Source organism: Danio rerio, chromosome 4 (assembly GCF_049306965.1).
Source record: "Danio rerio strain Tuebingen ecotype United States chromosome 4, GRCz12tu, whole genome shotgun sequence".
Classification (NCBI taxonomy): domain Eukaryota; kingdom Metazoa; phylum Chordata; class Actinopteri; order Cypriniformes; family Danionidae; genus Danio; species Danio rerio.
In genome coordinates this window covers 6,299,435-6,323,521 of record NC_133179.1, presented here as the reverse complement: position 1 = coordinate 6,323,521, position 24,087 = coordinate 6,299,435, and the positions used below count along the sequence as shown (strand labels likewise).

At 37.9% G+C, this 24,087-nt stretch overlaps 1 protein-coding gene across 5 annotated transcripts in view; it reads left to right on the top strand.

Annotated features, from left to right (window-relative positions):
- The window catches only part of slc5a8 (solute carrier family 5 member 8), a 73,937-nt gene that overhangs the window by 8,978 nt on the left and 40,872 nt on the right, over positions 1-24,087 (top strand). For all 5 annotated transcript variants that reach the window (XR_012401754.1, XM_073946959.1, XM_073946958.1 and 2 more), the window contains one exon: positions 645-799. Coding sequence is in view for 4 of the 5 variants with exons in the window: in XM_073946959.1 (XP_073803060.1) it covers positions 645-799 (155 nt within the window). In the remaining variant the exon portion in view is untranslated. The remainder of the gene's footprint in view (positions 1-644; positions 800-24,087) is intronic.

The window sequence follows — 24,087 nt, the reverse complement described above, 5'->3', positions numbered from 1 at the left end:
TTTTCATGGCTTATATTGTTTTTATTGAAATTTTGAATGTTTATACATTTATTTGAATATTTTTATTTATTTATATATACTTTTTAGAATCTTTTATTTTAAAATTGTTTATATTTTTCATTTTACATATTAAGTATTTTATTATCATTGTTAGTGTTACATTTCTTAATAAAACATTTCTTAATAAATACGTAGATAAATCTGTAATTATATAATTATTTTTTTCATTTAAAGTTCAATTGCACTTTGCAAGTGTTATCCAAAATCTTTGCTGCTAAAACATATTTCTACTAGCACCACTAATCAAACAACAATAATAAAAGTAATAATAATAATAACAATAACAATAAAAATAATATTACTAATAACAATAATATTATTATTAGTAATAATAACAACAACAACAACATTAATGATAACAATAATAATAATAATAATAATAATAATCATCATAATAATAATCATATTTAATATTATTATTGTTGTTCTTGTTGTTGTTAGTATTATTTTATTTGTTATTATTAATAACAGTATTATTACTAATAATTATTTTTTAATAACCAAACATTTATTAAATAAATAATTATAGAATGAATGTATAACTAAATTAATGTGTATATTATTAATTGCCTTTACCCTGTCAGGGTGGCCTGAAGGCAGTGGTGTGGACGGATGTGTTTCAGGTTGGCATCATGTTAGCGGGTCTCTTGGCTGTGATCGTTCAATCAGTGCTGCTGCAGGGCGGGATCCCAAGGATCATCAGTGACTCCGCCCACGGGGGCAGGATCAACCTATGGGAGTAAGTTATTAAATGACGTACAGCCACAGTCTGTGATGATCCAAGATCAACATCATCCTCATTTAATTCAGTAATGTTGATAACTTATATTTACATTAGACAACATTAGTGAATTTACACTGTAGTAAATAATAATAATAATAATGGTCCAGGATCAACATTACTGAAATAATGATAATGGTCCAGGATCAACTACTGAAATGATGATGATGGTCCAGGATCAACTACTGAAATTATGATGATGGTCCAGGATCAACTACTGAATTGATGATGATGGTCCAGGATCAACAATTCTGAAATGATGATAATGGTCCAGGATCAACAACTGAAATGATGATGATGATGATCCAGGATCAACTACTGAAATGATGATGATGTTCCAGGATCAACATGACTAAAATGATGATGATGGTCCAGGATCAACTACTGAAATGTTGATGATGGTCCAGGATCAACAACTGAAATGATGATGATGGTCCAGGGTCAACAGTTGAAATGATGATGATGCTCCAGGATCAACTACTGAAATGATGATGATGGTTCAGGATCAACTACTGAAATTATGATGATGTTCCAGGATCAACTACTGATTTGATGATGATGGTCCAGGATCAACAACTGAAATGATGATGATGATGGTCCAGGATCAACAACTGAAATCATGGTGATGCTCCAGGATTAACTATTGAAATGATGATGATGGTAGGGATCAACTACTGAAATGATGATGAGGATGTCCAGGATCAACTACTGAATGATGATGATGGTCCAGGATCAACTATGCTGAAATGATGATGAGGGTCCAGGATCAACATGAGTAAAATGATGATGATGATGGTCCAGGATCAACAACTGAAATGATGATGATGATGCGCCAGGATCAACTACTGAAATGATGATGATGGTCCAGGATCAACTACTGAAATTATGATGATGATGGTCCAGGATCAACAATGCTGAAATCATGATGAATGTCCAGGATCAACTACTGAAATGATGATGATGATGGTCCAGGATCAACTATGCTGAAATGATGATGAGGGTCCAGGATCAACATGAGTAAAATGATGATGATGATGGTCCAGGATCAACAACTGAAATGATGATGATGATGCGCCAGGATCAACTACTGAAATGATGATGATGGTCCAGGATCAACTACTGAAATTATGATGATGATGGTCCAGGATCAACAATGCTGAAATCATGATGAATGATGAATGTCCAGGATCAACAACTGAAATGATGATGATGATGCGCCAGGATCAACTACTGAAATGATGATGATGGTCCAGGATCAACTACTGAAATTATGATGATGGTCCAGGATCAGCTACTGAAATTATGATGATGATGGTCCAGGATCAACAACTAAAATGATGATGATGGTCCAGGATCAACAACTAAAATTATGATGATGATGGTCCAGGATCAACAACTGAAATGATGATGATGGTCCAGGATCAACAATTGAAATGATGATGATGCTCCAGGATCAACAATTGAAATGATGATGATGGTCCAGGATCAACAACTAAAATTATGATGATGATGGTCCAGGATCAACAACTGAAATGATGATGATGGTCCAGGATCAACAATTGAAATGATGATGATGCTCCAGGATCAACAATTGAAATGATGATGATGGTCTAGGATCAATTACTGAAATTATGATGATGGTCCAGGATCAACAACTGAAATGATGATGATGGTGGTCCAGGATCAACATTACTAAAATGATGATAATGATGGTCCAGTAGCAACAACTAAAACAATGATGATGGTCCAGGATCAACTACTGAAATGATGATGATGGTCCAGGATCAACAATTGAAATGATGATGATGGTCCAGGATCAACTACTGAAATGATGATGATGGTCCAGGATCAACTACTGAAATGATGATGATGATGGTCCAGGATCAACAACTGAAATGTTGATGATGGTCCAGGATCAACTACTGAAATTATGATGATGATGGTCCAGGATCAACTACTGAAATTATGATGATGATGGTCCAGGATCAACAATGCTGAAATGATGATGATGATGGTCCAGGATCAACAAGAGAAATGATGATGATGATGGTCCAGGATCAACAATGCTGAAATGATGATGATGGTCCAGGATCAACACTGCTGAAATGATGATGATGGTCCAGGATCAACACTGCTGAAATGATGATGATGGTCCAGGATCAACAACTGAAATGATGATGATGATGATCCAGGATCAACAACTGAAATGATGATGATGGTCCAGGATCAACAATTGAAATGATGATGATGCTCCAGGATCAACTACTGAAATGATGATGATGGTCCAGGATCAACAACTGAAATGATGATGATGGTCCAGGATCAACTACTGAATTGATGATGATGGTCCAGGATCAACAATTGAAATGATGATGATGATGCTCCAGGATCAACTACTGAAATGATGATGATGGTCCAGGATCAACTACTGAAATAATGATGATGATGGTCCAGGATCAACAATGCTGAAATCATGATGAATGTCCAGGATCAACTACTGAAATGATGATGATGATGGTCCAACATCAACAATGCTGAAATGATGATGATGATGATCCAGGATCAACTACTGAAATGATGATGATGGTCCAGGATCAACATGACTAAAATGATGATGATGGTCCAGGATCAACAACTGAAATGATGATGATGGTCCAGGATCAACTAATGAAATTATGATGATGATGGTCCAGGATCAACAATGCTGAAATGATGATGATGGTCCAGGATCAACAACTGAAATGATGATGATGATGATGATGATGATGGTCCAGGATCAACTACTGAAATGTTGATGATGGTCCAGGATCAACTACTGAAATGATGATGATGGTCCAGGATCAACTACTGAATTAAGGTAATGGACCAGAATCAACATTACTGAAATGATGATGATGGTCCAGGATCAACATTACTGAAATGATGATGATGATGATGGTCCAGGATCAACAACTGAAATGATGATGATGGTCCAGGATCAACTACTGAAATGATGATGATGGTCCAGGATCAACAACTGAAATGATGATGATAGTCCAGAATCAACTACTGAAATGATGATGATGGTCCATGATCAACTACTGAAATGATGATGATGGTCCAGGATCAACTACTGAAATGATGATGATGATGGTCCAAAATCAACAATGCTGAAATGATGATGATGGTCCAGGATCATTATTACTGAAATGATAATGATGATGGTCCAGGATCAACTACTGAAATTATGATGATGATGGTCCAGGATCAACAATGCTGAAATGATGATGATGGTCCAGGATCAACAATTCTGAAATGATGATGATGGTCCAGGATCAACAACTGAAATGATGATGATGATGATGATGATGGTCCAGGATCAACTACTGAAATGATGATGATGGTCCAGGATCAACATGACTAAAATGATGATGATGGTCCAGGATCAACTACTGAAAGTATGGTGATGATGGTCCAGGATCAACTACTGAAATTATGATGATGATGGTCCAGGATCAACAATGCTGAAATGATGATGATGGTCCAGGATCAACAACTGAAATGATGATGATGATGATGATGATGGTCCAGGATCAACTACTGAAATGATGATGATGGTCCAGGATCAACATGACTAAAATGATGATGATGGTCCAGGATCAACTACTGAAAGTATGGTGATGATGGTCCAGGATCAACTACTGAAATTATGATGATGATGATGGTCCAGGATCAACATTACTGAAATGATGATGATGATGGTCCAGGATCAACTACTGAAATTATGATGATGATGATGATGGTCCAGGATCAACAATACAAAAATGATGATGATGATGGTCCAGGATCAACAACAGAAATGATGATGATGATGGTCCAGGATCAACAATGCTGAAATGATGACGATGGTCCAGGATCAACAATGCTGAAATGATGATGATGATGGTCCAGGATCAACAATGCTGAAATGATGATGATGGTACAGGATCAACAATTCTGAAATGATGATGATGGTCCAGGATCAACAACTGAAATGATGATGATGATGGTCCAGGATCAACTACTGAAATGATGATGATGTTCCAGGATCAACTACTGAAATGATGATGATGGTCCAGGATCAACATGACTAAAATGATGATGATGGTCCAGGATCAACAACTAAAATGATGATGATGGTCCAGGATCAACTACTGAAATGATGATGATGGTCCAGGATCAACATGACTAAAATGATGATGATGGTCCAGGATCAACTACTGAAATTATGATGATGATGGTCCAGGTTTAACTATTGAAATTATGATGATGATGGTCCAGGATTAACTACTGAAATTATGATGATGATGGTCCAGGATCAACAATGCTGAAATGATGATGATGGTCCAGGATCAACTACTGAAATTATGATGATGATGGTCCAGGATAAACTACTGAAATTATGATGATGATGGTCCAGGATCAACAATGCTGAAATGATGATGATGTTCCAGGATCAACGATGCTAAAATGATGATGATGGTCCAGGATCAACAACTGAAATGATGATGATGATGATCCAGGATCAACAACTGAAATGATGATGATGATGATCCAGGATCAACTACTGAAATTATGATGATGGTCCAGGATCAACTACTGAATTGATGATGATGGTCCAGGATCAACAACTGAAATGATGATGATGATGCTCCAGGATCAACAACTGAAATGATGATGATGGTCCAGGATCAGCTACTGAAATTATGATGATGATGGTCCAGGATCAACAACTAAAATGATGATGATGGTCCAGGATCAACAATGCTGAAATCATGATGAATGTCCAGGATCAACTACTGAAATGATGATGATGATGGTCCAAAATCAACAATGCTGAAATGATGATGATGGTCCAGGATCATTATTACTGAAATGATAATGATGATGGTCCAGTATCAACTACTGAAATTATGATGATGATGGTCCAGGATCAACAATGCTGAAATGATGATGATGGTCCAGGATCAACAATTCTGAAATGATGATGATGGTCCAGGATCAACAACTGAAATGATGATGATGATGGTCCAGGATCAACTACTGAAATGATGATGATGGTCCAGGATCAACATGACTAAAATGATGATGATGGTCCAGGATCAACTACTGAAATTATAATGATGATTTGTCCAGGATCAACTACTGAAATTATGATGATGATGGGCCAGGATCAACAATGCTGAAATGATGATGATGGTCCAGGATCATAAATGCTAAAATGATGATGATGGTCCAGGATCAACAATGCTGAAATGATGATGATGGTCCAGGATCATTATTACTGAAATGATAATTCTGATGGTCCAGGATCAACTACTGAAATTATGATGATGATGGTCCAGGATCAACATTACTGAAATGATGATGATGATGGTCCAGGATCAACTACTGAAATGATGATGATGATGATGATGATGGTCCAGGATCAACAATACAAAAATGATGATGATGATGATGGTCCAGGATCAACAACAGAAATGATGATGATGATAGTCCAGGATCAACAATGCTGAAATGATGATGATGGTCCAGGATCAACTACTGAAATTATGATGATGATGGTCCAGGATCAACAATGCTGAAATGATGATGATGGTCCAGGATCAACAATTCTGAAATGATGATGATGGTCCAGGATCAACAACTGAAATGATGATGATGATGGTCCAGGATCAACTACTGAAATGACGATGATGGTCCAGGATCAACATGACTAAAATGATGATGATGGTCCAGGATCAACTACTGAAATTATAATGATGATGGTCCAGGATCAACTACTGAAATTATGATGATGATGGGCCAGGATCAACAATGCTGAAATGATGATGATGGTCCAGGATCACAAATGCTAAAATGATGATGATGGTCCAGGATCAACAATGCTGAAATGATGATGATGGTCCAGGATCATTATTACTGAAATGATAATTCTGATGGTCCAGGATCAACTACTGAAATTATAATGATGATGGTCCAGGATCAACATTACTGAAATGATGATGATGATGGTCCAGGATCAACTACTGAAATGATGATGATGATGATGATGGTCCAGGATCAACAATACAAAAATGATGATGATGATGGTCCAGGATCAACAACAGAAATGATGATGATGATGGTCCAGGATCAACAATGCTGAAATGATGATGATGGTCCAGGATCAACTACTGAAATTATGATGATGATGGTCCAGGATCAACAATGCTGAAATGATGATGATGGTACAGGATCAACAATTCTGAAATGATGATGATGGTCCAGGATTAACAACTGAAATGATGATGATGATGGTCCAGGATCAACTACTGAAATGATGATGATGGTCCAGGATCAACTACTGAAATGATGATGATGGTCCAGGATCAACATGACTAAAATGATGATGATGGTCCAGGATCAACAACTGAAATGATGATGATGGTTCAGGATCAACTACTGAAATGATGATGATGGTCCAGGATCAACAACTGAAATGATGATGATGATGGTCCAGGATCAACTACTGAAATGACGATGATGGTCCAGGATCAACATGACTAAAATGATGATGATGGTCCAGGATCAACTACTGAAATTATAATGATGATGGTCCAGGATCAACTACTGAAATTATGATGATGATGGGCCAGGATCAACAATGCTGAAATGATGATGATGGTCCAGGATCACAAATGCTAAAATGATGATGATGGTCCAGGATCAACAATGCTGAAATGATGATGATGGTCCAGGATCATTATTACTGAAATGATAATTCTGATGGTCCAGGATCAACTACTGAAATTATAATGATGATGGTCCAGGATCAACATTACTGAAATGATGATGATGATGGTCCAGGATCAACTACTGAAATGATGATGATGATGATGATGGTCCAGGATCAACAATACAAAAATGATGATGATGATGGTCCAGGATCAACAACAGAAATGATGATGATGATGGTCCAGGATCAACAATGCTGAAATGATGATGATGGTCCAGGATCAACTACTGAAATTATGATGATGATGGTACAGGATCAACAATGCTGAAATGATGATGATGGTACAGGATCAACAATTCTGAAATGATGATGATGGTCCAGGATTAACAACTGAAATGATGATGATGATGGTCCAGGATCAACTACTGAAATGATGATGATGGTCCAGGATCAACTACTGAAATGATGATGATGGTCCAGGATCAACATGACTAAAATGATGATGATGGTCCAGGATCAACAACTGAAATGATGATGATGGTTCAGGATCAACTACTGAAATGATGATGATGGTCCAGGATCAACATGACTAAAATGATGATGATGGTCCAGGATCAACTACTGAAATTATGCTGATGATGGTCCAGGATCAACTACTGAAATTATGATGATGATGGTCCAGGATCAACAATGCTGAAATGATGATGATGCTCCAGGATCAACAATGCTGAAATGATGATGATGGTCCAGGATCATTATTACTGAAATGATAATGCTGATGGTCCAGGATCAACTACTGAAATTATGATGATGATGATGATGGTCCAGGATCAACTACTGAAATTATAATGATGATGATGGTCCAGGATCAACTACTGAATGATGGTGATGGTCCAGGATCAACATGACTAAAATGATGATGATGATGGTCCAGGATTAACAACTGAAATGATGATGATGCTCCAGGATCAACTACTGAAATTATGATGATGATGATGGTCCAGGATCAACATTACTGAAGTGATGATGATGGTCCAGGATCAACATGACTAAAATGATGATGATGGTCCAGGATCAACATGACTAAAATGATGATGATGAGGGTACAGGATAGACAACTAAAATGATGATGATGATGGTCCAGGATCAACAACTGAAATGATGATGATGGTCCAGGATCAACAATTGAAATGATGATGATGGTCCAGGATGAACTACTGAAATTATGATGATGATGGTCCAGGATCAACAACTGAAATGTTGATGATGGTCCAGGATCAACAATGCTAAAATGATGATGATGGTCCAGGGTCAACAGTTGAAATGATGATGATGCTCCAGGATCAACTACTGAAATGATAATGATGGTTCAGGATCAACTACTGAAATTATGATGATGTTCCAGGATCAACTACTGAATTGATGATGATGGTCCAGGATCAACAACTGAAATGATGATGATGATGGTCCAGGATCAACAACTGAAATCATGGTGATGCTCCAGGATTAACTATGGAAATGATGATGATGGTAGGGATCAACTACTGAAATGATGATGAGGATGTCCAGGATCAACTACTGAATGATGATGATGGTCCAGGATCAACTATGCTGAAATGATGATGAGGGTCCAAAATCAACATGAGTAAAATGATGATGATGATGGTCCAGGATCAACAACTGAAATGATGATGATGATGCGCCAGGATCAACTACTGAAATGATGATGATGGTCCAGGATCAACTACTGAAATTATGATGATGATGGTCCAGGATCAACAATGCTGAAATCATGATGAATGATGAATGTCCAGGATCAACAACTGAAATGATGATGATGATGCGCCAGGATCAACTACTGAAATGATGATGATGGTCCAGGATCAACTACTGAAATTATGATGATGGTCCAGGATCAGCTACTGAAATTATGATGATGATGGTCCAGGATCAACAACTAAAATGATGATGATGGTCCAGGATCAACAACTAAAATTATGATGATGATGGTCCAGGATCAACAACTGAAATGATGATGATGGTCCAGGATCAACAATTGAAATGATGATGATGCTCCAGGATCAACAATTGAAATGATGATGATGGTCCAGGATCAACAACTAAAATTATGATGATGATGGTCCAGGATCAACAACTGAAATGATGATGATGGTCCAGGATCAACAATTGAAATGATGATGATGCTCCAGGATCAACAATTGAAATGATGATGATGGTCTAGGATCAATTACTGAAATTATGATGATGGTCCAGGATCAACAACTGAAATTATGATGATGATGGTCCAGGATCAACATTACTAAAATGATGATAATGATGGTCCAGTAGCAACAACTAAAACGATGATGATGGTCCAGGATCAACTACTGAAATGATGATGATGGTCCAGGATCAACAATTGAAATGATGATGATGGTCCAGGATCAACTACTGAAATGATGATGATGGTCCAGGATCAACTACTGAAATGATGATGATGATGGTCCAGGATCAACAACTGAAATGTTGATGATGGTCCAGGATCAACTACTGAAATTATGATGATGATGGTCCAGGATCAACTACTGAAATTATGATGATGATGGTCCAGGATCAACAATGCTGAAATGATGATGATGATGGTCCAGGATCAACAACAGAAATGATGATGATGATGGTCCAGGATCAACAAAGCTGAAATGATGATGATAGTCCAGGATCAACACTGCTGAAATGATGATGATGGTCCAGGATCAACACTGCTGAAATGATGATGATGGTCCAGGATCAACAACTGAAATGATGATGATGATGATCCAGGATCAACAACTGAAATGATGATGATGGTCCAGGATCAACAATTGAAATGATGATGATGCTCCAGGATCAACTACTGAAATGATGATGATGGTCCAGGATCAACTACTGAAATTATGATGATGGTCCAGGATCAACTACTGAATTGATGATGATGGTCCAGGATCAACAATTGAAATGATGATGATGATGCTCCAGATCAACTACTGAAATGATGATGATGGTCCAGGATCAACTACTAAAATAATGATGATGATGGTCCAGGATCAACAATGCTGAAATCATGATGAATGTCCAGGATCAACTACTGAAATGATGATGATGATGGTCCAACATCAACAATGCTGAAATGATGATGATGATGATCCAGGATCAACTACTGAAATAATGATGATGGTCCAGGATCAACATGACTAAAATGATGATGATGGTCCAGGATCAACAACTGAAATGATGATGATGGTCCAGGATCAACTACTGAAATTATGATGATGATGGTCCAGGATCAACAATGCTGAAATGATGATGATGGTCCAGGATCAACAACTGAAATGATGATGATGATGATGATGATGATGGTCCAGGATCAACTACTGAAATGTTGATGATGGTCCAGGATCAACTACTGAAATGATGATGATGGTCCAGGATCAACTACTGAATTAAGGTAATGGTCCAGAATCAACATTACTGAAATGATGATGATGGTCCAGGATCAACATGACTAAAATGATAATGATGGTCCAGGATCAACATTACTGAAATGATGATGATGATGATGGTCCAGGATCAACAACTGAAATGATGATGATGGTCCAGGATCAACTACTGAAATGATGATGATGGTCCAGGATCAACAACTGAAATGATGATGATAGTCCAGAATCAACTACTGAAATGATGATGATGGTCCATGATCAACTACTGAAATGATGATGATGGTCCAGGATCAACTACTGAAATGATGATGATGATGATGGTCCAAAATCAACAATGCTGAAATGATGATGATGGTCCAGGATCAACTACTGAAATTATGATGATGATGGTCCAGGATCAACAATGCTGAAATGATGATGATGGTCCAGGATCAACTACTGAAATGATGATGATGGTCCAGGATCAACAACTGAAATGATGATGATAGTCCAGAATCAACTACTGAAATGATGATGATGGTCCATGATCAACTACTGAAATGATGATGATGGTCCAGGATCAACTACTGAAATGATGATGATGATGGTCCAAAATCAACAATGCTGAAATGATGATGATGGTCCAGGATCATTATTACTGAAATGATAATGATGATGGTCCAGGATCAACTACTGAAATTATGATGATGATGGTCCAGGATCAACAATTCTGAAATGATGATGATGGTCCAGGATCAACAACTGAAATGATGATGATGATGATGATGATGGTCCAGGATCAACTACTGAAATGATTATGATGGTCCAGGATCAACATGACTAAAATGATGATGATGGTCCAGGATCAACTACTGAAAGTATGGTGATGATGGTCCAGGATCAACTACTGAAATTATGATGATGATGGTCCAGGATCAACAATGCTGAAATGATGATGATGGTCCAGGATCATTATTACTGAAATGATGATGATGATGGTCCAGGATCAACAATTCTGAAATGATGATGATGGTCCAGGATCAACAACTGAAATGATGATGATGATGATGATGATGATGGTCCAGGATCAACTACTGAAATGATGATGATGGTCCAGGATCAACATGACTAAAATGATGATGATGGTCCAGGATCAACTACTGAAAGTATGGTGATGATGGTCCAGGATTAACTACTGAAATTATGATGATGATGATGGTCCAGGATCAACATTACTGAAATGATGATGATGATGGTCCAGGATCAACTACTGAAATTATGATGATGATGATGATGGTCCAGGATCAACAATACAAAAATGATGATGATGATGGTCCAGGATCAACAACAGAAATGATGATGATGATGGTCCAGGATCAACAATGCTGAAATGATGACGATGGTCCAGGATCAACAATGCTGAAATGATGATGATGATGGTCCAGGATCAACAATGCTGAAATGATGATGATGGTACAGGATCAACAATTCTGAAATGATGATGATGGTCCAGGATCAACAACTGAAATGATGATGATGATGATGGTCCAGGATCAACTACTGAAATGATGATGATGTTCCAGGATCAACTACTGAAATGATGATGATGGTCCAGGATCAACATGACTAAAATGATGATGATGGTCCAGGATCAACAACTAAAATGATGATGATGGTCCAGGATCAACTACTGAAATGATGATGATGGTCCAGGATCAACATGACTAAAATGATGATGATGGTCCAGGATCAACTACTGAAATTATGATGATGATGGTCCAGGATTAACTATTGAAATTATGATGATGATGGTCCAGGATTAACTACTGAAATTATGATGATGATGGTCCAGGATCAACAATGCTGAAATGATGATGATGGTCCAGGATCAACTACTGAAATTATGATGATGATGGTCCAGGATAAACTACTGAAATTATGATGATGATGGTCCAGGATCAACAATGCTGAAATGATGATGATGTTCCAGGATCAACGATGCTAAAATGATGATGATGGTCCAGGATCAACAACTGAAATGATGATGATGATGATCCAGGATCAACAACTGAAATGATGATGATGGTCCAGGATCAACAATTAAAATGATGATGATGCTCCAGGATCAACTACTGAAATTATGATGATGGTCCAGGATCAACTACTGAATTGATGATGATGGTCCAGGATCAACAACTGAAATGATGATGATGATGCTCCAGGATCAACAACTGAAATGATGATGATGGTCCAGGATCAGCTACTGAAATTATGATGATGATGGTCCAGGATCAACAACTAAAATGATAATGATGGTCCAGGATCAACTACTGAAATTATGATGATGATGGTCCAGGATCAACAATGCTGAAATCATGATGAATGTCCAGGATCAACTACTGAAATGATGATGATGATGGTCCAAAATCAACAATGCTGAAATGATGATGATGGTCCAGGATCATTATTACTGAAATGATAATGATGATGGTCCAGGATCAACTACTGAAATTATGATGATGATGGTCCAGGATCAACAATGCTGAAATGATGATGATGGTCCAGGATCAACAATTCTGAAATGATGATGATGGTCCAGGATCAACAACTGAAATGATGATGATGATGGTCCAGGATCAACTACTGAAATGATGATGATGGTCCAGGATCAACATGACTAAAATGATGATGATGGTCCAGGATCAACAACTGAAATGATGATGATGGTTCAGGATCAACTACTGAAATGATGATGATGGTCCAGGATCAACATGACTAAAATGATGATGATGGTCCAGGATCAACTACTGAAATTATGCTGATGATGGTCCAGGATCAACTACTGAAATTATGATGATGATGGTCCAGGATCAACAATGCTGAAATGATGATGATGCTCCAGGATCAACAATGCTGAAATGATGATGATGTTCCAGGATCAACGATGCTAAAATGATGATGATGGTCCAGGATCAACAACTGAAATGATGATGATGATGATCCAGGATCAACAACTGAAATGATGATGATGGTCCAGGATCAACAATTAAAATGATGATGATGCTCCAGGATCAACTACTGAAATTATGATGATGGTCCAGGATCAACTACTGAATTGATGATGATGGTCCAGGATCAACAACTGAAATGATGATGATGATGGTCCAGGATCAACATGACTAAAATGATGATGATGGTCCAGGATCAACATGACTAAAATGATGATGATGATGGTCCAGGATCAACTACTGAAATGACGATGATGGTCCAGGATCAACATGACTAAAATGATGATGATGGTCCAGGATCAACTACTGAAATTATAATGATGATGGTCCAGGATCAACTACTGAAATTATGATGATGATGGGCCAGGATCAACAATGCTGAAATGATGATGATGGTCCAGGATCATAAATGCTAAAATGATGATGATGGTCCAGGATCAACAATGCTGAAATGATGATGATGGTCCAGGATCATTATTACTGAAATGATAATTCTGATGGTCCAGGATCAACTACTGAAATTATGATGATGATGGTCCAGGATCAACATTACTGAAATGATGATGATGATGGTCCAGGATCAACTACTGAAATGATGATGATGATGATGATGATGGTCCAGGATCAAAAATACAAAAATGATGATGATGATGGTCCAGGATCAACAACAGAAATGATGATGATGATAGTCCAGGATCAACAATGCTAAAATGATGATGATGGTCCAGGATCAACTACTGAAATTATGATGATGATGGTCCAGGATCAACAATGCTGAAATGATGATGATGGTACAGGATCAACAATTCTGAAATGATGATGATGGTCCAGGATTAACAACTGAAATGATGATGATGATGGTCCAGGATCAACTACTGAAATGATGATGATGTTCCAGGATCAACTACTGAAATGATGATGATGGTCCAGGATCAACATGACTAAAATGATGATGATGGTCCAGGATCAACAACTGAAATGATGATGATGGTTCAGGATCAACTACTGAAATGATGATGATGGTCCAGGATCAACATGACTAAAATGATGATGATGGTCCAGGATCAACTACTGAAATTATGCTGATGATGGTCCAGGATCAACTACTGAAATTATGATGATGATGGTCCAGGATCAACAATGCTGAAATGATGATGATGCTCCAGGATCAACAATGCTGAAATGATGATGATGGTCCAGGATCATTATTACTGAAATGATAATGCTGATGGTCCAGGATCAACTACTGAAATTATGATGATGATGATGGTCCAGGATCAACTACTGAAATTATAATGATGATGATGGTCCAGGATCAACTACTGAATGATGGTGATGGTCCAGGATCAACATGACTGACATGATGATGATGATGGTCCAGGATCAACTATGCTGAAATGATGATGAGGGTCCAGGATCAACATGAGTAAAATGATGATGATAATGGTCCAGGATCAACAACTGAAATGATGATGATGATGCGCCAGGATCAACTACTGAAATGATGATGATGGTCCAGGATCAACTACTGAAATTATGATGATGGTCCAGGATCAGCTACTGAAATTATGATGATGATGGTCCAGGATCAACAACTAAAATGATGATGATGGTCCAGGATCAACTACTGAAATTATGATGATGATGGTCCAGGATCAACAATGCTGAAATCATGATGAATGTCCAGGATCAACAACTGAAATGATGATGATGATGCGCCAGGATCAACTACTGAAATGATGATGATGGTCCAGGATCAACTACTGAAATTATGATGATGGTCCAGGATCAGCTACTGAAATTATGATGATGATGGTCCAGGATTAAGAACTAAAATGATGATGATGGTCCAGGATCAACAACTAAAATTATGATGATGATGGTCCAGGATCAACAACTGAAATGATGATGATGGTCCAGGATCAACAATTGAAATGATGATGATGCTCCAGGATCAACAATTGAAATGATGATGATGGTCCAGGATCAACTACTAAAATTATGATGATGGTCCAGGATCAACTACTGAAATTATGATGATGATGGTCCAGGATCAACAACTGAAATGATGATGATGATGGTCCAGGATCAACATTACTAAAATGATGATAATGATGGTCCAGTAGCAACAACTAAAACGATGATGATGGTCCAGGATCAACTACTGAAATGATGATGATGGTCCAGGATCAACAATTGAAATGATGATGATGGTCCAGGATCAACTACTGAAATGATGATGATGGTCCAGGATCAACTACTGAAATGATGATGATGATGGTCCAGGATCAACAACTGAAATGTTGATGATGGTCCAGGATCAACTACTGAAATTATGATGATGATGGTCCAGGATCAACAATGCTGAAATGATGATGAAGATGGTCCAGGATCAACAACAGAAATGATGATGATGATGGTCCAGGATCAACAATGCTGAAATGATGATGATGGTCCAGGATCAACACTGCTGAAATGATGATGATGGTCCAGGATCAACACTGCTGAAATGATGATGATGGTCCAGGATCAACAATTCTGAAATGATGATAATGGTTCAGGATCAACAACTGAAATGATGATGATGGTTCAGGATCAACTACTGAAATGATGATGATGATGGTCCAGGATCAACAACTGAAATGTTGATGATGGTCCAGGATCAACTACTGAAATTATGATGATGATGGTCCAGGATCAACTACTGAAATTATGATGATGATGGTCCAGGATCAACAATGCTGAAATGATGATGAAGATGGTCCAGGATCAACAACAGAAATGATGATGATGATGGTCCAGGATCAACAATGCTGAAATGATGATGATGGTCCAGGATCAACACTGCTGAAATGATGATGATGGTCCAGGATCAACACTGCTGAAATGATGATGATGGTCCAGGATCAACAATTCTGAAATGATGATAATGGTTCAGGATCAACAACTGAAATGATGATGATGGTCCAGGATCAACAATTGAAATGATGATGATGGTCCAGTATCAACATGACTAAAATGATGATGATGGTCCAGGATCAACAACTGAAATGATGATGATGGTCCAGGATCAACTACTGAAATTATGATGATGATGGTCCAGGATCAACAATGCTGAAATGATGATGATGGTCCAGGATCAACAACTGAAATGATGATGATGATGATGATGATGATGATGGTCCAGGATCAACTACTGAAATGTTGATGATGGTCCAGGATCAACTACTGAAATGATGATGATGGTCCAGGATCAACTACTGAATTAAGGTAATGGTCCAGAATCAACATTACTGAAATGATGATGATGGTCCAGGATCAACATGACTAAAATGATGATGATGGTTCAGGATCAACATTACTTAAATGATGATGATGATGATGGTCCAGAATCAACAACTGAAATGATGATGATGGTCCAGGATCAACTACTGAAATGATGATGATGGTCCAGGATCAACAACTGAAATGATGATGATAGTCCAGAATCAACTACTGAAATGATGATGATGGTCCATGATCAACTACTAAAATGATGATGATGGTCCAGGATCAACTACTGAAATGATGATGATGATGGTCCAAAATCAACAATGCTGAAATGATGATGATAGTCCAGGATCATTATTACTGAAATGATAATGATGAGGGTCCAGGATCAACAATGCTGAAATGATGATGATGGTCCAGGATCAACAATTCTGAAATGATGATGATGGTCCAGGATCAACAACTGAAATGATGATGATGATGATGATGATGATGGTCCAGGATCAACTACTGAAATGATGATGATGGTCCAGGATCAACATGACTAAAATGATGATGATGGTCCAGGATCAACTACTGAAAGTATGGTGATGATGGTCCAGGATCAACTACTGAAATTATGATGATGATGGTCCAGGATCAACAATGCTGAAATGATGATGATGGTCCAGGATCATTATTACTGAAATGATGATGATGATGGTCCAGGATCAACAATTCTGAAATGATGATGATGGTCCAGGATCAACAACTGAAATGATGATGATGATGATGATGATGGTCCAGGATCAACTACTGAAATGATGATGATGGTCCAGGATCAACATGACTAAAATGATGATGATGGTCCAGGATCAACTACTGAAAGTATGGTGATGATGGTCCAGGATCAACTACTGAAATTATGATGATGATGATGGTCCAGGATCAACATTACTGAAATGATGAGGATGATGGTCCAGGATCAACTACTGAAATTATGATGATGATGGTCCAGGATCAACAATACAAAAATGATGATGATGATGATGGTCCAGGATCAACAACAGAAATGATGATGATGATGGTCCAGGATCAACAATGCTGAAATGATGATGATGGTCCAGGATCAACTACTGAAATTATGATGATGATGGTCCAGGATCAACAATGCTGAAATGATGATGATGGTACAGGATCAACAATTCTGAAATGATGATGATGGTCCAGGATCAACAACTGAAATGATGATGATGATGGTCCAGGATCAACTACTGAAATGATGATGATGTTCCAGGATCAACTACTGAAATGATGATGATGGTCCAGGATCAACATGACTAAAATGATGATGATGGTCCAGGATCAACAACTAAAATGATGATGATGGTCCAGGATCAACTACTGAAATGATGATGATGGTCCAGGATCAACATGACTAAAATGATGATGATGGTCCAGGATCAACTACTGAAATTATGATGATGATGGTCCAGGATTAACTATTGAAATTATGATGATGATGGTCCAAGATTAACTACTGAAATTATGATGATGATGGTCCAGGATCAACAATGCTGAAATGATGATGATGGTCCAGGATCAACTACTGAAATTATGATGATGATGGTCCAGGATAAACTACTGAAATTATGATGATGATGGTCCAGGATCAACAACTGAAATGATGATGATGGTCCAGGATCAACAATTGAAATGATGATGATGATGGTCCAAGATTAACTACTGAAATTATGATGATGATGGTCCAGGATCAACAATGCTGAAATGATGATGATGTTCCAGGATCAACGATGCTAAAATGATGATGATGGTCCAGGATCAACAACTGAAATGATGATGATGATGATCCAGGATCAACAACTGAAATGATGATGATGGTCCAGGATCAACAATTGAAATGATGATGATGCTCCAGGATCAACTACTGAAATTATGATGATGGTCCAGGATCAACTACTGAATTGATGATGATGGTCCAGGATCAACAACTGAAATGATGATGAAGGTCCAGGATCAACATGACTAATATGATGATGATGATGGTCCAGGATCAACAACTGAAATCATGATGATGCTCCAGGATCCACTACTGTAATGATAATGAGGATGTCCAGGATCAACTACTAAATGATGATGATGGTCCAGGATCAACAATGCTGAAATGATGATGATGGTCCAGGATCAACATGACTAAAATGATGATGATGGTCCAGGATCAACAACTGAAATGATGATGATGGTCCAGGATCACCAACTGAAATAATGATGATGATGGTCCAGGATCAACAATTGAAATGATGATGATGATGCTCCAGGATCAACAACTGAAATGATGATGATGGTCCAGGATCAGCTACTGAAATTATGATGATGATGGTCCAGGATGAACAACTAAAATGATGATGAGGGTCCAGGATCAACTACTGAAATTATGATGATGATGGTCCAGGATCAACAATGCTGAAATCATGATGAATGTCCAGGATCAACTACTGAAATGATGATGATGATGGTCCAAACTCAACAATGCTGAAATGATGATGATGGTCCAGGATCATTATTACTGAAATGATAATGATGATGGTCCAGGATCAACTACTGAAATTATGATGATGATGGTCCAGGATCAACAATGCTGAAATGATGATGATGGTCCAGGATCAACAATTCTGAAATGATGATGATGGTCCAGGATCAACAACTGAAATGATGATGATGATGGTCCAGGATCAACTACTGAAATGACGATGATGGTCCAGGATCAACATGACTAAAATGATGATGATGGTCCAGGATCAACTACTGAAATTATAATGATGATGGTCCAGGATCAACTACTGAAATTATGATGATGATGGGCCAGGATCAACAATGCTGAAATGATGATGATGGTCCAGGATCATAAATGCTAAAATGATGATGATGGTCCAGGATCAACAATGCTGAAATGATGATGATGGTCCAGGATCATTATTACTGAAATGATAATTCTGATGGTCCAGGATCAACTACTGAAATTATGATGATGATGGTCCAGGATCAACATTACTGAAATGATGATGATGATGGTCCAGGATCAACTACTGAAATGATGATGATGATGATGATGGTCCAGGATCAACAATACAAAAATGATGATGATGATGGTCCAGGATCAACAACAGAAATGATGATGATGATGGTCCAGGATCAACAATGCTGAAATGATGATGATGGTCCAGGATCAACTACTGAAATTATGATGATGATGGTGCAGGATCAACAATGCTGAAATGATGATGATGGTACAGGATCAACAATTCTGAAATGATGATGATGGTACAGGATTAACAACTGAAATGATGATGATGATGGTCCAGGATCAACTACTGAAATGATGATGATGTTCCAGGATCAACTACTGAAATGATGATGATGGTCCAGGATCAACATGACTAAAATGATGATGATGGTCCAGGATCAACAACTGAAATGATGATGATGGTTCAGGATCAACTACTGAAATGATGATGATGGTCCAGGATCAACATGACTAAAATGATGATGATGGTCCAGGATCAACTACTGAAATTATGCTGATGATGGTCCAGGATCAACTACTGAAATTATGATGATGATGGTCCAGGATCAACAATGCTGAAATGATGATGATGCTCCAGGATCAACAATGCTGAAATGATGATGATGGTCCAGGATCATTATTACTGAAATGATAATGCTGATGGTCCAGGATCAACTACTGAAATTATGATGATGATGATGGTCCAGGATCAACTACTGAAATTATAATGATGATGATGGTCCAGGATCAACTACTGAATGATGGTGATGGTCCAGGATCAACATGACTAAAATGATGATGATGATGGTCCAGGATTAACAACTGAAATGATGATGATGCTCCAGGATCAACTACTGAAATTATGATGATGATGATGGTCCAGGATCAACATTACTGAAGTGATGATGATGGTCCAGGATCAACATGACTAAAATGATGATGATGGTCCAGGATCAACATGACTAAAATGATGATGATGATGGTACAGGATCAACAACTAAAATGATGATGATGATGGTCCAGGATCAACAATTGAAATGATGATGATGGTCCAGGATCAACTACTGAAATTATGATGATGATGGTCCAGGATCAACAACTGAAATGTTAATGATGGTCCAGGATCAACAATGCTAAAATGATGATGATGATGGTCCAGGATCAACAACTAAAATGATGATGATGATGGTCCAGGATCAACAATACAAAAATGATGATGATGATGGTCCAAGATCAACAACAGAAATGATGATGATGATGGTCCAGGATCAACAATGCTGAAATGATGATGATGGTCCAGGATCAACTACTGAAATTATGATGATGATGGTCCAGGATCAACAATGCTGAAATGATGATGATGGTACAGGATCAACAATTCTGAAATGATGATGATGGTCCAGGATCAACAACTGAAATGATGATGATGATGGTCCAGGATCAACTACTGAAATGATGATGATGTTCCAGGATCAATTACTGAAATGATGATGAAGGTCCAGGATCAACATGACTAAAATGATGATGATGGTCCAGGATCAACAACTGAAATGATGATGATGGTCCAGGATTAACTATTGAAATTATGATGATGATGGTCCAGGATTAACTACTGAAATTATGATGATGATGGTCCAGGATCAACAATGCTGAAATGATGATGATGGTCTAGGATCAACTACTGAAATTATGATGATGATGGTCCAGGATAAACTACTGAAATTATGATGATGATGGTCCAGGATCAACAATGCTGAAATGATGATGATGGTCTAGGATCAACTACTGAAATTATGATGATGATGGTCCAGGATAAACTACTGAAATTATGATGATGATGGTCCAGGATCAACGCTGCTAAAATGATGATGATGGTCCAGGATCAACAACTGAAATGATAATGATGATGATCCAGGATCAACAACTGAAATGATGATGACGGTCCAGGATCAACAATTGAAATGATGATGATGCTCCAGGATCAACTACTGAAATGATGATGATGATCCAGGATCAACTACTGAAATTATGATGATGGTCCAGGATCAACAACTGAAATGATGATGATGGTCCAGGATCAACATGACTAATATGATGATGATGATGGTCCAGGATCAACAACTGAAATGATGATGATGGTCCAGGATCAACTACTGAAATGATGATGATGATGGTCCAGGATCAACATTACTGAAGTGATGATGATGGTCCAGGATCAACATGACTAAAATGATGATGATGGTCCAGGATCAACATGACTAAAATGATGATGATGATGGTACAGGATCAACAACTAAAATGATGATGATGATGGTCCAGGATCAACAACTGAAATGATGATGATGGTCCAGGATCAACAATTGAAATGATGACGATGGTCCAGGATCAACTACTGAAATTATGATGATGATGGTCCAGGATCAACAACTGAAATGTTGATGATGGTCCAGGATCAACAATGCTAAAATGATGATGATGATGGTCCAGGATCAACAACTAAAATGATGATGATGATGGTCCAGGATCAACAATACAAAAATGATGATGATGATGGTCCAAGATCAACAACAGAAATGATGATGATGATGGTCCAGGATCAACAATGCTGAAATGATGATGATGGTCCAGGATCAACTACTGAAATTATGATGATGATGGTCCAGGATCAACAATGCTGAAATGATGATGATGGTACAGGATCAACAATTCTGAAATGATGATGATGGTCCAGGATCAACAACTGAAATGATGATGATGATGGTCCAGGATCAACAATACAAAAATGATGATGATGATGGTCCAAGATCAACAACAGAAATGATGATGATGATGGTCCAGGATCAACAATGCTGAAATGATGATGATGGTCCAGGATCAACTACTGAAATTATGATGATGATGGTCCAGGATCAACAATGCTGAAATGATGATGATGGTACAGGATCAACAATGCTGAAATGATGATGATGGTCCAGGATCAACTACTGAAATGATGATGATGGTCCAGGATCAACAACTGAAATGATGATGATAGTCCAGAATCAACTACTGAAATGATGATGATGGTCCAGGATCAACATTACTGAAATGATGATGATGGTCCAGGATCAACTACTGAAATGATGATGATGATGGTCCAAAATCAACAATGCTGAAATGATGATGATGGTCCAGGATCATTATTACTGAAATGATAATGATGATGGTCCAGGATCAACTACTGAAATTATGATGATGATGGTCCAGGATCAACAATTCTGAAATGATGATGATGGTCCAGGATCAACAACTGAAATGATGATGATGATGATGATGATGGTCCAGGATCAACTACTGAAATGATGATGATGGTCCAGGATCAACATGACTAAAATGATGATGATGGTCCAGGATCAACTACTGAAAGTATGGTGATGATGGTCCAGGATCAACTACTGAAATTATGATGATGATGGTCCAGGATCAACAATGCTGAAATGATGATGATGGTCCAGGATCATTATTACTGAAATGATGATGATGATGGTCCAGGATCAACAATTCTGAAATGATGATGATGGTCCAGGATCAACAACTGAAATGATGATGATGATGATGATGATGGTCCAGGATCAACTACTGAAATGATGATGATGGTCCAGGATCAACATGACTAAAATGATGATGATGGTCCAGGATCAACTACTGAAAGTATGGTGATGATGGTCCAGGAT